The following is a 13,307-nucleotide window of genomic DNA, read 5'->3' on the forward strand; positions in this document are numbered from 1 at the left end:
AGCTCTACACCTTGTATCTCAGATTCTCCAGCATCTGCAGTTCCTACTATCTCTGAAACACTATTAGGACATCACTGGATTTCCTCAAGGTGAATACCACACATCTACACGGGGAGAGAATGAATCGGTTATGACCATCTTCACTTGACTTTATGGGAATGACAGCAATCTCACAGAAATCTATAAAATTCTTTGAGGATTAGACAGGATAGATGCAGGAAGGATGTTCTCAGTGACCAGGAAGTCCAGAACCAGGGGTCACAGACTATAGATACTGTATAGGCCTTTGAGGATCGAAATGAGAAATGTTTTCACCCAGACAGTGGTGAGCCTATGGTATTCTCTCCCACAGAAAGCAGTTGAGGCTAAAACATTGAATGTTTTCAAGGAGATAGACATAGTTGTCAGGGCTAAAGATATCAAACAATATGGGGAGAAAGCAGGAATAGTGATACTGAGTTGGATGATCAGTCATGATCATAATGAATGTCAGAGCAGGCTCAAAGGGCTGGATGGCCTACTCCTGCTCCTACTTTCTATGTTTCAATGCACTTGGAAGAGGTTGGCATGGACAAGTTGGATCAAAGGGTCTATTTGTGTGCTGTATGACTTTATCACAATGACTCTAAGATTCTAAGTGAAGAACTGCTGGAAGAGTGCTGTCTAGCCTTGATTGGAGCCACCTACCAACAACACTTATGCACATCTGCAGGCCAAAGTGGCCAGACTTTGGCAGGGTTTCGGTGCATGCAGACACTCCCATTGGTCCCAGCATGTTAACTTGCATTTACACACCAAATTTCTTGCTCATTGCTTGTATGCCCTCTTCACTTACCTCATTATTTATCTAGTTCTGTGAACATTATATACAAATAGACATATGGAATTAAAGTGATTTTAACACATTCTCTGTCAGGTAGAACTTGTACCATTTAGCACCAGAAATACAAATATGCAGTTCCAGCAAATTCTAAGGCAGAGTTGGCTGCAAACCTGAAGCAGTCCAAGAAAGAGCACAGCTTATCATGGGTTTTCTCTACTAATACATCACATGGTTTTTGGGTAAAGAGAAAATTGTCTTGTGGAAAACCATTGTCATAATTATACAGTTCTCAATGATTTGCATAACCCACTAACCATAATTGGTCTCTTCTAATGGCAACTTTATCCATTTTTTGACATGACTTTATTTACCTACTATTGAAGACCATTGAGCACCACTGTCGTTCGGCTTATAGAGCAGTTTCACAGATTTCACTGGCCCATCTCCAGTGAAGTTCACGCTGTTTGGATCCACTTTCAGTTGCTTGCTTTTCTTTTCCAGGACTCTCGGTATGTTTATTGGGATAGGAGGCTCTGAAATAAGAATTGGGATTTGTTTCTTGAAATAAAATCTCATGAATGATCCATCAGTACAACCCAAAACACTATGTCAAAAGGCAAATCCATGAATGGCAGCTCAAGAACATTTGTCCAAAAGAAGTAAAACTTTGGAAACTATATTGATGTTGGGAGGAAAGTTAGTAATATCATATTAGTTAAAGAATAATTTTCAACTCACGCCAGATTTGGATCTAGATTTTGTGAAACTCCCTTCAATTCAAATCATCAGAGGGAAGACAATTTCTCAATCTTATACACATTCACTCATAGGATATGGGCACTGCTGGCTAGGCCAGCATTTATTATCCATCCCTAATTTTCCTTGAGAAGGGATTGCCGCAGTGTCTTTCATGTTGGTACACTCATAATGCCTTTAGAGAGGACATTGTAGGATTTGACCCAAAACAATGAAGAAATGGTGATTATATTTCCAAATCATGAGGGTGAGTAACTTGGAGGGGAACTTGCAGGTGGCGGTGCTCCCATGTATCTGCTGCCCTTGATCTGAAGTTCAGGACAAAGATTCTAGTCATTGATGGGTGTGCTGGTTTTTTTTTGGCACATTCTGCGTCTAGCCCATTGTGGAACATGTTGGTTCCTAGATGAAATGGCGCCCCACAACCAGCAGCAGGTAGACAATTAGGCTTGTTTAAAGTTCCTTTCCAGGTTCCTCTTCTGGAATTTTCTGTTCAGCAGGACCCCACCCCCGGCCCCCATGTGCTCTCACTGCTCAGGACTTCCTTAATTGGATGGTGAGGGCAACCTTTGACCACTATCTGGTCAGGAATTCAAAACCAATGTCATGGTGGCACTATCTGGGGTATAGATACAGGAATGATCTTGACTCAAGAACAATAACTCAGTCCACAATAATACTACGTACAATTAGATTTTAAAAGATTCCACACGTCAACTCGTGAAAATTTCAGCCCAAAGTATTCAGCTTCCAGAGTGTCCTACCTTTCACAATGATTTTGAATCTCCTCGAGTCAGTGCCAGTGGATGTGCTGACTCTACACTCCCATACACCTGCATCGGACAAACTTATCTGTGGCAATTTGAATTCTGAAGTGGTTAAATTCTCTTGCATGATGGATTTAGTTGCCTGAGAATGAAAATACAAAATACAATGCAATTAATTTCAGACTTTTCACTGAAAATATGAAAATAATTGATTACTCTTTATGACTGTTTATCTGTAAAAATGGACCAGCTCACAATAACATGGTAATAAATCCTCATTCTATAAAATTGTAAGGAATTCCATATCGTGACACAGTATCCGCTCCTTATATGCAATGAGAATATACCCTCAGAACTCATTGTATTCAATAGACTAGGATCCAGCTGTGCCACTGTGAATCCTTGCTCTCTACATTGAGGAAGTAGAGATAAACGTTGGGCAGAAATTTGCATTCTAATGCAAAAACACTGATGATTTCTTAGAAGGAAGTTATCACCCACATACTTAGACAGTTAAGGCATGGTTAAGGCATATCAAGACATGCACCGTTCTGGGTGGGCTCAGGAAGATCAGGAGCAATTCAGACCTAAAGAAAGTGTTGCATTATTGCAAAGATTGCAAAAGGCACTACAGCTTTAAGACAGTTAGTTGACATCTCAACATATGATGCTGTTAACAGAAGGGAGCTCTATCTTACTCTCTGCACATCCAGCCATCAGGCATTCAGTCAGCTATCCAGACAGCCTGTCAGAATATATAACTATAGATGTAATACAACAGAATTCTATGTGGACAAACAGCCCAGACCGAATATGTATGTCTCAGATATCACATTAGTGCATACACTTGGTTGTTAATAAACCACCGGATATGACTCAATATGAAATTCTGTGGTATATAAGGCAATGGTAGAGTTGCCATAGTCCCATCAGGCTGCTCTCTCATTGAAGAGATGATCAGTGTTGAGTTTAATCTGAGGGTCATCATGACTCAGGTGTGGAGTGGCAAGGTTAAGAATGCAGGACCTTCCTGGTAATCTCAGCTAGTACAAGAATTGAACTTGCTCTGTTAGTATTACTCTGCATTGCAAACCAGCTATCCAGCCAACTCAATTAACCGAACTGCAAATGGTACACGGGTATATGGTACAAGACTAAACATATAGAAAAGTGCACCAAGTAATTTCACTAAATAAATAAGCACATTAAACAGCATAAGCAGAACCCGAATGATTTATTTTGCTGGAACTAGGCATGATTTATATGTGAACACAATCTGGTAAAGAATAGTAACCTTTACCTTCAAATGACCACGTCTGAATCAATGATACACAATTTTACCTAACTTTACTAATTTGCTTAAAGTTTTCAATCCCACATTCCCCAGATGATGACAGTTTGAAGGACTGAAGTGAAAAGGTGCTAGGACATTATTTGGAACCACAGAGGGAGGCCATTTGGCTGATTTTATCTGAGCTGATTTACTAAATCTCACTGCTCTGCTCTCTCTGCCAAATCCTGTATCTTCCTCTACTTCAGCCATTAATTTTCCCTTACAAGATTGAAATAACTGCACAGAGGCCAGTTCCCATCACCAAGTCACCCTTTATTTACTTGTGCACAGTACACTGGCTGTGACCACCCGACTCAGAGTCAGTCCTGAACTGAAGAGATTCTAATCTCCTGGTAATTTAAAAAAAATTTTAAGGTTCTAATCTCTTGGTTATTTTTTTTTCTTTTTTTTTTCCCAAACTACTGCCATAAAACAGTAATGCTTATTATCCCGAGCACCCATGTTGTGTGTGTGTGTGTGTGTGTAGATGCAAAACTCCGTGAAAACACAACCAGTTGTATAAATAACATTATTAAAATTCCACCACCAGGATAAACACCCATGTGGCCAAAGAACAAGCAGAGCCCCCGTAGGGGCAATCACCTGATTATATTGGTCAGCCAAGGCTCTCCTGATTGGAGTTGTTAACCTGGGCCAATCAAGAACCTCATAATCAATGAGGGCCACCTGGTTCCAATCACTACATTCCTCTCCAACACCACCCAAGTCCAGGGATGTAGGCCTGGTCTTTCGCTTATAGTTTCTCTTGTGATATTTCCGCCCTAGGTTCAGTTCCTCTGACTCAGATTCAGACACAGGCAGCATGTACCGAACCGCGGCCCGTCTCTTGCCTCCAGACCATCTCGGGAGAATTTCCTCTTCTCCTTCCGGTGGTAACGAGTATCAAGGCTGCATCCATCTCAGACTCCGAACTTTCTTCGACACTTGACGGACGCGGAGAACTATGGTTTCTGACAGGCTTTCTGGCTGTTCTGAGGGGCCAGGTATGTTTTGGTCCTGCCCCGTTTATTAGGTAACACTTTCAGGTGATCCACCTGTTTGTTCAGGACCATCTCACCTACCCGAACTTTGAAAGTAACGGGACCTGACGTCACATCAACCTTGCCTTGTACCCATACAGGGCCATTTCCATGGTTTTAGCCCCAAACCTCATCCCCTGAAGGGAACAATCTCTCTCACTTAGAGGCATTTGGCTAGCACTGGTGTTCCTGCTGCCATTTCACTCTCCCTGCCAAAGTCTGGGAATATCAGGTTTAAGCTGGTACGAAGTCTTCTCCCCATCAACAGCTCTGCTGGAGCTATCCCTGTTGTTGTTTCCGGGTGGTCCTATACTCGAACAGGAACTGGGACAGTTTGGTATCAAGTGAAGCTTTAGGCTGCTTCTTCAAGCCTGCCTCCAATGTTTGGACTGCTCTTTCTGCTTGGCCATTGGATGATGAATGGTATGGAGCTGTCCTTCTGTGCTGAGTGCCACTTGACTTTAGGAAATATCTGAATTCCCTGCTGGTAAATGACGTCTCATTGTCCATTACCAATACTTCCGGGAGTCTGTGTATTGCGAATGATGCTCACGGCTTCTCAACTGTCATCCCTAAATTTGCTGAACAAACTTTATGCATGTTCAACTACTTTGAATGGGCGTCCACAATGACCAGGAACATTGAGCTCATGAAAGGACCGGTACAGTTGACGTGCAACTGAGTCCAGGGCTTACCTGGCCATTCCAACAAATGTGGGGCTGCTGCTGGTGGCACTTTTGTCCTTGTTGGCTCTCTGGGCACTGCCTCACCAACACAGCTATGTTGGCATCCAGCCCCGGCCACCAGACATTGCCTCTTGCCTGCACCTTCACCTTGGAAACCCCTAGATGACCCTGGTGGAGCTTGGCCTGTATCTGACGGTGACCTTTACTCGGGGCAAACACCCTTGCTCCCCACAGTAATATGCCATCCTGTACGATGATCTGGTCTCACCGCGTCTGGAAATGTTTCAATCCTGGTTACGATGGCCCTTCTGTTTCCCCCATTACCACCAACTGTTTCAGTTACGCAAGGACAGGATCTTTTTGTGTCCACAGTCAGATACTGTTTGTGGTTGACTGGAAGGGTGCCCAGAAAGTTTAAAACCAAAATGGATTTTTCTAGGGGATGCACCACTGGTAGAGTATCTGCCAGTTGGAGGCGACCTAAGGCATCTGCATTAGCCACTTGGCTTCCTGGACGGATGTTCCAACTTGTACGTGCTGAGAATATGGGCCCAGTGCTGAATCCTACTGGGAGCTATGGGCAGCACCGCCTTGTCTCCTTCAGTAGCCCTAACAAGGGTTTATGATCTGTTACTATTGTCAGTGCAGGTACAGGTGGGACTTCCTTACACCAAAGATGGCCGCTAAACCCTCCTTCTCTCTGGGCACACTTGCTTTCGGCATAAGCTAGAGTCCAGGAAGCATATGCTACTGGGTGTTCCTCTCCATTAGTCCACCAGTGAGCCAATACTACTCTGATACCGTACGGGGAGGCATCGCATGTCAGCACCAGATCTCTTTTGGGATCATAATGTTCCAACACCTTCGATGACGATCGCTGCTTTTTAAATTCCCTAAAGGCTGCTTCTTGGCTATGCGACCATTTCCAACACTGACCCTCTCAATCGCAGGTGTAAGGGAGCCAAGATGGAGGCCAGGTGATGTATAAATTCTCCATAATAATTCATTAGCCCAAGGAAAAACCTAAGCTCCAGTAGAGAGGTGGGGGCTGGGGCTCCTTTATTTTCCAAGGGGTGTAACCCGGTTTTGTCAACTCTGTAAACCAAGCAGGTCACTATAGGTGCCCGGAACATACATTTTCCTCTCTAAGGTATACACCTGCCTGGGAGAAATGTTTAAGCACTTTGTCCAAGTTCTCCAAGTGCCTTTTATTGGTCTTCCCTGTTGTTAGTACATCATCCAAATAAACTGCAACCTGGAGTAGCCCTTGTAAAATGTTCTCCATGGTCTGCTGGAAAAGAGAGCAGGCTGCTGATACCCTGAATGGCAGTATTGTGTATTGATATAAAACTTTTTGGGTATTAATTGTAGTATACTTCTGGGACTCCTCATCCAGTTGCAGTTGTAGGTATGTCTGGCTCATGTCCAGCTTTGTAAAGGACAGCCCCCCGCCAACTATGCATACAATTCCTCTATGTGAGGGAGCAGCTATTTATCCAGTAGCGAGAAACAGTTTACCATTTGCTTAAAATCCCCACAAAGTGAACAGAGCCATCAAGCTTCACAATTGATACAAACGGTGCTGTCCATTCCACAAACTGCACTGGTTGGATGATTCCTTCACACTCCAGCCTCCTGATTTCTGCCTCTACTTGTGCCCGCAAGGCAAATGGCACTGGGTGGGCCTTGCAAAATTGTGGAACTGCTTCCTCGTCAACATGTAAAGTGGCTTTGGCCCATTTGATAGTCCCAAGCACTTGTTGAAAAGCTCCTAGGTATTTCACTAGAACTTCACTAAGGCAGCCATTTTCCAATCGAAAATTGTTGAACCAACCCAGGTGAATGTTTCTCAACCAATTCCACCCCAATTGGCTCCGGCCCGAGCCTTTTACTACCATCAGTGGTAACTGCACCAACTGCTTCTCATAGGAGGCCGGAACCGAAGTCGTACCCTTAACCTACAACTGTTCCCCAGTGTATGTTCTCAGTCTGGCTGAGGTCTTGTGCAAATTTAAAGGTCAGAGTCCCAAGTGAAACTTGTTAAGGACAAATTCTGCAACCGCAGATACAGCTGTGCTGGTATCGATCTCCATGGGAACTGGGTGACCATTTGACCAAACATTAATTTTAATCACTTCCATTTGGGTGTCACTAAGCAATTTAATTGTCGCAACCCACATGTAGGGGGACTTTCCAGGGTGTTCACTCACCTGGGTACCAGCCTATGAGTTTTCTTAATCAAGACAATCCTTTGCTGTCTCGAGTCCACATATCAACAGCAACTACAATGGCTTGCCAGCCCAGATCCTGAAAAACTGTTTAGCCACTTGGCTGAGGCTCGACTTTGTTGTGGGCTTCTGCTGTGGGCTGGCCTATAGTCCCTCTGCTCAGGATACGACCTGCGTGAGGCTCTGTGATTGCCTACACTCAAGTGGTGGTTTCCCAAACTCAGTCGGACAGATGAGGGTGTCCACTTCCATTGGGATGCCCTGTAGTTCCCATGTCCCACTTGCTGCATTTTGTAATGACAAGGCCAGCTGCAGTGCATGTTTGAAGACTAGTTGGGCTTCAGCCAGTAGGCGCTTCTGCATGGTTATGTCATTAATCCCACTTTCCAAATGTTCTCTCAGCGTCTCATTCAGGGTTAACCCAAAATCACATGTATGTAATGTAAACCCATCAAAAATCCCGAAACGGATTCCCCTGGTTCTATATAGCCGAATAAAACCAATAGTGTCTCAGAATTAGAGGAGGATTGGGGTCGTAATATTCCTTAACCAACTCTGTAACTCTTGGAAGGTTTTAGTGTCTGGTGCCTCTGGAAAGTTAAGCCCCTTATAACCAAAAATGCTGTGGGTCCACACAGTCAGAAAGATTACTCGTTGCTTTTCGTCTACCCCAGTGTCATTTGCCTGTAGAAAATATCCCATTCTTTCGACATACTGGGCCCAGTCTTTGACAGCAGGTCAAATGAGTTAAACTTCCCAAATAGAGGCATGATGCCAGTGCATGTTCTTCAGGCACATCCTGTTTTCATCCATCACCACTGAAATAACTGCACAGAGGCCAGTTCCCATCACCAAGTCACCCTTTATTTACTACTGCACTGTACACTGGCTGTGGTTAGCCAGCTCAGAGTCAGTCCTCAACTGAAGAGACTCTAATCTCCTGGTTATATTGTGCAGCCAAGGCTTTCCTGTTTGGCCCAGGTTAACAACTCTAATCGCAAATCTCAGAGTCAACGAGGTCCATCTGGTTCCAATCACTACAAAGATGCAATGGTTTCTGCTCAACCATTGAATGTATGCTAACAAGAAGAGGTGAAAATGTACTGAGCATGGTTTCCATCATTATGAGCAATGCAGTGACATCAATAACAAACACTGAAGTAACTCTGCAAGCAGTTTATCCCTGAGGTCCACCTGGAGGTGTTGTGAAGCGTCTGAGTGCGAAGGTACCTGATATTAATTCTCCTGGAGTTTACACTGGTGTACTTGCTTCAGCTCCTTCCAGTTCAAGTGCAACTAATCTGAAAGGTAACATTCCTGAGGTACTGTTTGTCTGATATATGCGGCAGAATGGGCTTTCTGGCCTTCAGATGTCGTTTCTAATTTATCATCTTAACTTTTTCACAGCACCTGTGATTCAGTTTAGTGTTGGTGAGTTCAGAAGGATTTCTGTAGATATAATCTAAACTTGGATTTAAACACTATAATCTGAATGTACTGTTTTTGAGGGCAAAGACTGGATGAGTGAGAAAAAAATGATACATTCACTAGAGAGCCAGTACTAACACAATGGATTGAATGGCCTCCTTCAGTGCTGCACCCTCATCTATCCCTTTGTCCAGGTTTAACTATTCCACTCTACTTCTGACCAACCTCCATGTTCTTGTCTCTATCAACTAGGGGTCAGCAAAAAGCTGATGTATGTGTCCTAATTTGTACCAATCTCTCCTCTGTTTGCAAATCTACAGTGCTTCCCAGTTAAGCAAAGCTTCAATTTTAAAATTCTCATCCTGGTTTTTAAATCAATCCATAACTTTACCATTCCCTCTCTCTGTAATCTGCTCCATCTCCACAAACCTTTGCAATATTCGGTGTTGTTCTAGTTTTGCCCCCTTGTATATTCCTCATTTTAATCACTTCACTATTGCCTTCAACTGTTAAGATCCTAAGTGCTTGGAGTCCCCTCCCTACACTTTTCAAACATTTTATCTCTCTTTCTTCTTTAAAAATGCTCCTTAAAACCTACCTGTTTGACCACGTTTTTGGCTATCCGATGTAATATCTCTATGTGGTTCAGAGTCAAAGTTTATTTAATACTGTGAAGCTCTATGGGATGCTTTTCAATGTTGGAGGTGCTATATGAACACAAGTTGTTATAGAAGCATTGCAGGACTCTATAACGAGAGGAATGCAAAATGCCACATGCCAATTTATGTAGCTCAGGGTGCCCACAGTAACTATGCTTTTTTTGATCATTGTCATTTATAAAGACCAAAATGTTATGAACTGCTGCTAATATCAGTAGCTAAGTTAATGAACAATCAAGTAATATTTGAACTCCTGGAAAAGATGTGTTCAAATTTTATATGCATCATTGAAATGTTTAAACAATTTCCCCAATGCTGAGGACCATGTTCATGGTTCAAAATATGTTTATCATCAGACTAGACCACTGCAAATCTCACTACAATGTTTCCCATATCAGCTTTCATCATATTACATTTCTCCTGTTTCACGCTATCATCAATAGACTGTGTGTACAGCTATTCTGTGTCTCATCCAGTGATTGTACTGGTGTGTTTGTAGTTCACAGATCATTCCCCAATATGTTGCCATTTGTATGGATCACAAACCTCTCCCCAACAATCATGTTGCTCTCTGTGTAGATTACTGGCCTCCAGCCCCTGCTATGATAATGTTCCTTTTTGTGCAATTCAAAAGTTCTCTTCCTTGACAATCATGGTTTAGCATTTAGAACTTCTTTCTCTTCCTGTAGTCATGCTGTTGAGTGCATATCTCAATAACCCTAAATAGTCATAGATGCAATGATACAGTGAGATAAAATAAACTGCAGAAGATCAACACTAACATAGACTCATTGGACTGAATGGCTTCTTTCTGTGTTGGAACACTCCATTTAAGATATTTCCTAACCAACCTGTTCAGAAATAATATTACACACCTTTGAAGCAGGTGAGACTTGAACCCAGTCCTCCTGGCCCAGAAGTGGTGACACTACCACTGCATCACAAGAGCCCAAAATTCCATTTAATTCTATATAATAGTATGTGTAGGTAATCCTGTTAATGGCAAAAGTTTGGAATAATGCTTTAAACCATTGATCATAGCAATACAAAAAATTGTTGGTCACAAACTTTTGGTCTGCAGTTCAAGTTTTTAAGCTTAATTCAGATTAGCAAAGCCTGTAAGTTAGAGAAATATCTTTTGCGAGATTCACCTTCAAAATTTCTCCATTAGGTTTACGGATCTGAATTTCCGTGTTGCTGGGCAGTGGTTTTGCTGAGGCAGAGCATTTCATTACTGGGCTTGAGTTAAGGTTCAGTTCAACTTCTGTAAATGTGTCAACGATCTTCGGGATGTGATCTTAAGGGGAAAAACAATATATTTAACTTTTATTAAAATATATTACTATTTAGCTTAATAAGTACTGAACAATCTTTTAAATATACAATACACTATGATCCAAACCCCTGCCTTCAATGTTATTAGCATCTCCAAAATCCTTATACTGCGACAACCATCACTATTTCTGTTTCTAGCATTGTCACAAGTCTTTTATTATTTGTTCTTGATATCTAGGATTCTCTGGCAAAACTGGCATTGGGTGCCCAACTTTAGTTACCTCTACATGAGCCAGTGAGTAGTTTGATACAAGTGAATGGCTTACAATGCCAGATCTCAAGTTAGTTAAGAATCAACAATGAATTTATACATTATGTTCACTGTGTGTAACATGAGTTTCCTTTGATAAAGAGCTCAACAAGCTTTTAGGGACTATCTAACAACATCTTGTTACTAGATTTCTATTTGTAGATTTTTAGATTCTACCAGTGTCAGTGTGCACATTCCGACAGATTTTGATCCTCATGCACCAAATTAAGTTAATAAAGCAGCTTTTGTGTAAGATGAACCAAATCATTTGACAGCTGCTTTTAATGCAGGGTGTGTTTTGCAGCAGAATGTTAATTTCGGCATCTGAATATATAATACTGCGTTCACACTTTACAAGTTATGCTGGAGTAAATCATCGTATGGTCAGCATGGCTCGTGAAACACAATAATTTGAATGATACAAAATGTTGCATCTTGTTTGATAATGCAAGAATGAAAGCTGCTCTAAAATCAGTGCTTTCTTTTGAACAAACAACCATTCATCTGAGGAAAGTAAACACTGACACCTATGCCAACAAATGCACATGCATGTGCCAATACACATTCACAAGTGAAGTCACACTGTCCGGTACCTGATTTCTCACAGTACTGGCCATGCCATCCAATTGGGCATTTACAGCCATGGAATCGATCGCATGATGCTCCATTTTGACACTGGCACTTCAGCCTACATTCTGGTCCATAGGTGGTAGGGCTACACTCTGTGAACATAATTTTAATCAGATAACTATCCATATCAGGCAATACAACAAGATAGGTGACTTAAATCATAGGCCCAGGCTTTTTAACGGCCAGATAATCATTTCTGAAATGAAGATGGGATGCTGCAGGGTCCCCATTGTAGCAGAACCCAAAGGAATTGTCCAAGAAAATGCAGATTCCTCTGGGAAATTCCCCAACTGCTGGAACCCTCCAAAAATATCCATTTAAATCAAAGAATACTAGGTACTAGGTATTAACATGGTAGTTAAGTAAATAGTTACTGGGGAAATATTAGACCATTAAATAGCTAGTCTAACTCTTGAGTAACTATTCAACTGACCATGCCCCACACTCATACCTCATTACACCTCCCCCAGACTGCTTACACCACTCCAGATCCTGAATTGACACTCCCCTATTTGCCTAAACACAATAAATCCCCCCCAGCACCCCACCCCATCATGCCTGGAACATACTAACACTCCACCAGTGGACCCGACAGCCCCTTCCACACCTAGGGCACAATATTCTGGGATTTGATCCTGCCCCCTCCCACCTCTCCCCTGACGCTAGATCCACCTCCTTACCCCCTAACCACTTGGCACTCTACCCACCTGGCACCCTTTCCTTACCCACAAACTTACCTTGCACTCTTACTGTTTCACAGTAACTGTCAAAGTGGTTGTGATGGTGGGCCTACACATTTTTGAATAAGGCAACTGATTGCCGTGAAAAAAAGGCATGTGGTTTTTCTTCCCTGATCGCTCGATACTAAGAGGGACCTGCTAATGAAGGCATGCTCTGCATTTCTGAAGAAGCCCTGAGGGAGTCAAGTAGCAACTCACACAGACTCCCATCCTCATAAAATCCCACCCATATCCTCCAGTTCAGAATGGATGAAATGACTTGAGGCTATTTGTGTATCACAAGAGGGCAATACATAGTTTAGAATATGTTATTACAGAGGATGGACTTCAGTGAATTGCAGAGTCCATATAGGAATACATGTTTCTGAAATATTACAGGTTAACACAGCATATTTTAACTACAAGAGAACATTCAGCAAGTAGTGCATTACCAGACTGTGCATAGCTAGCTGTGCATATTGCTTAATATTAATGTACTTGTTTACTTCATACAAAAATGTCTAGTTATTTACTTTGCACAAGACAACACAGAGCTGGTGATGTATTCCAGAATAACATGTAACTGTTAGGACGAGGTGTAAGAGGTGGGAATATTGCACGTTCTTCATGAATTTGAACCATGAAAATGTATG

At 42.3% G+C, this 13,307-nt stretch overlaps 1 protein-coding gene across 2 annotated transcripts in view; it reads right to left on the reverse strand.

The window, feature by feature from the left end:
- tie1 (tyrosine kinase with immunoglobulin-like and EGF-like domains 1) overlaps positions 1-13,307 on the reverse strand; it is an 86,425-nt gene that overhangs the window by 35,768 nt on the left and 37,350 nt on the right. For both annotated transcript variants that reach the window (XR_007263093.1, XM_048602210.1), the window contains exons 7-10: positions 11,899-12,027; positions 10,872-11,017; positions 2,344-2,488; positions 1,195-1,356 (exon numbers count right to left, since the gene is read on the reverse strand). Coding sequence is in view for 1 of the 2 variants with exons in the window: in XM_048602210.1 (XP_048458167.1) it covers positions 1,195-1,356; positions 2,344-2,488; positions 10,872-11,017; positions 11,899-12,027 (582 nt within the window). In the remaining variant the exon portion in view is untranslated. The remainder of the gene's footprint in view (positions 1-1,194; positions 1,357-2,343; positions 2,489-10,871; positions 11,018-11,898; positions 12,028-13,307) is intronic.

The sequence above is a fragment of the Rhincodon typus genome, chromosome 10, assembly GCF_021869965.1.
Source record: "Rhincodon typus isolate 14 chromosome 10, sRhiTyp1.1, whole genome shotgun sequence".
NCBI lineage: Eukaryota > Metazoa > Chordata > Chondrichthyes > Orectolobiformes > Rhincodontidae > Rhincodon > Rhincodon typus.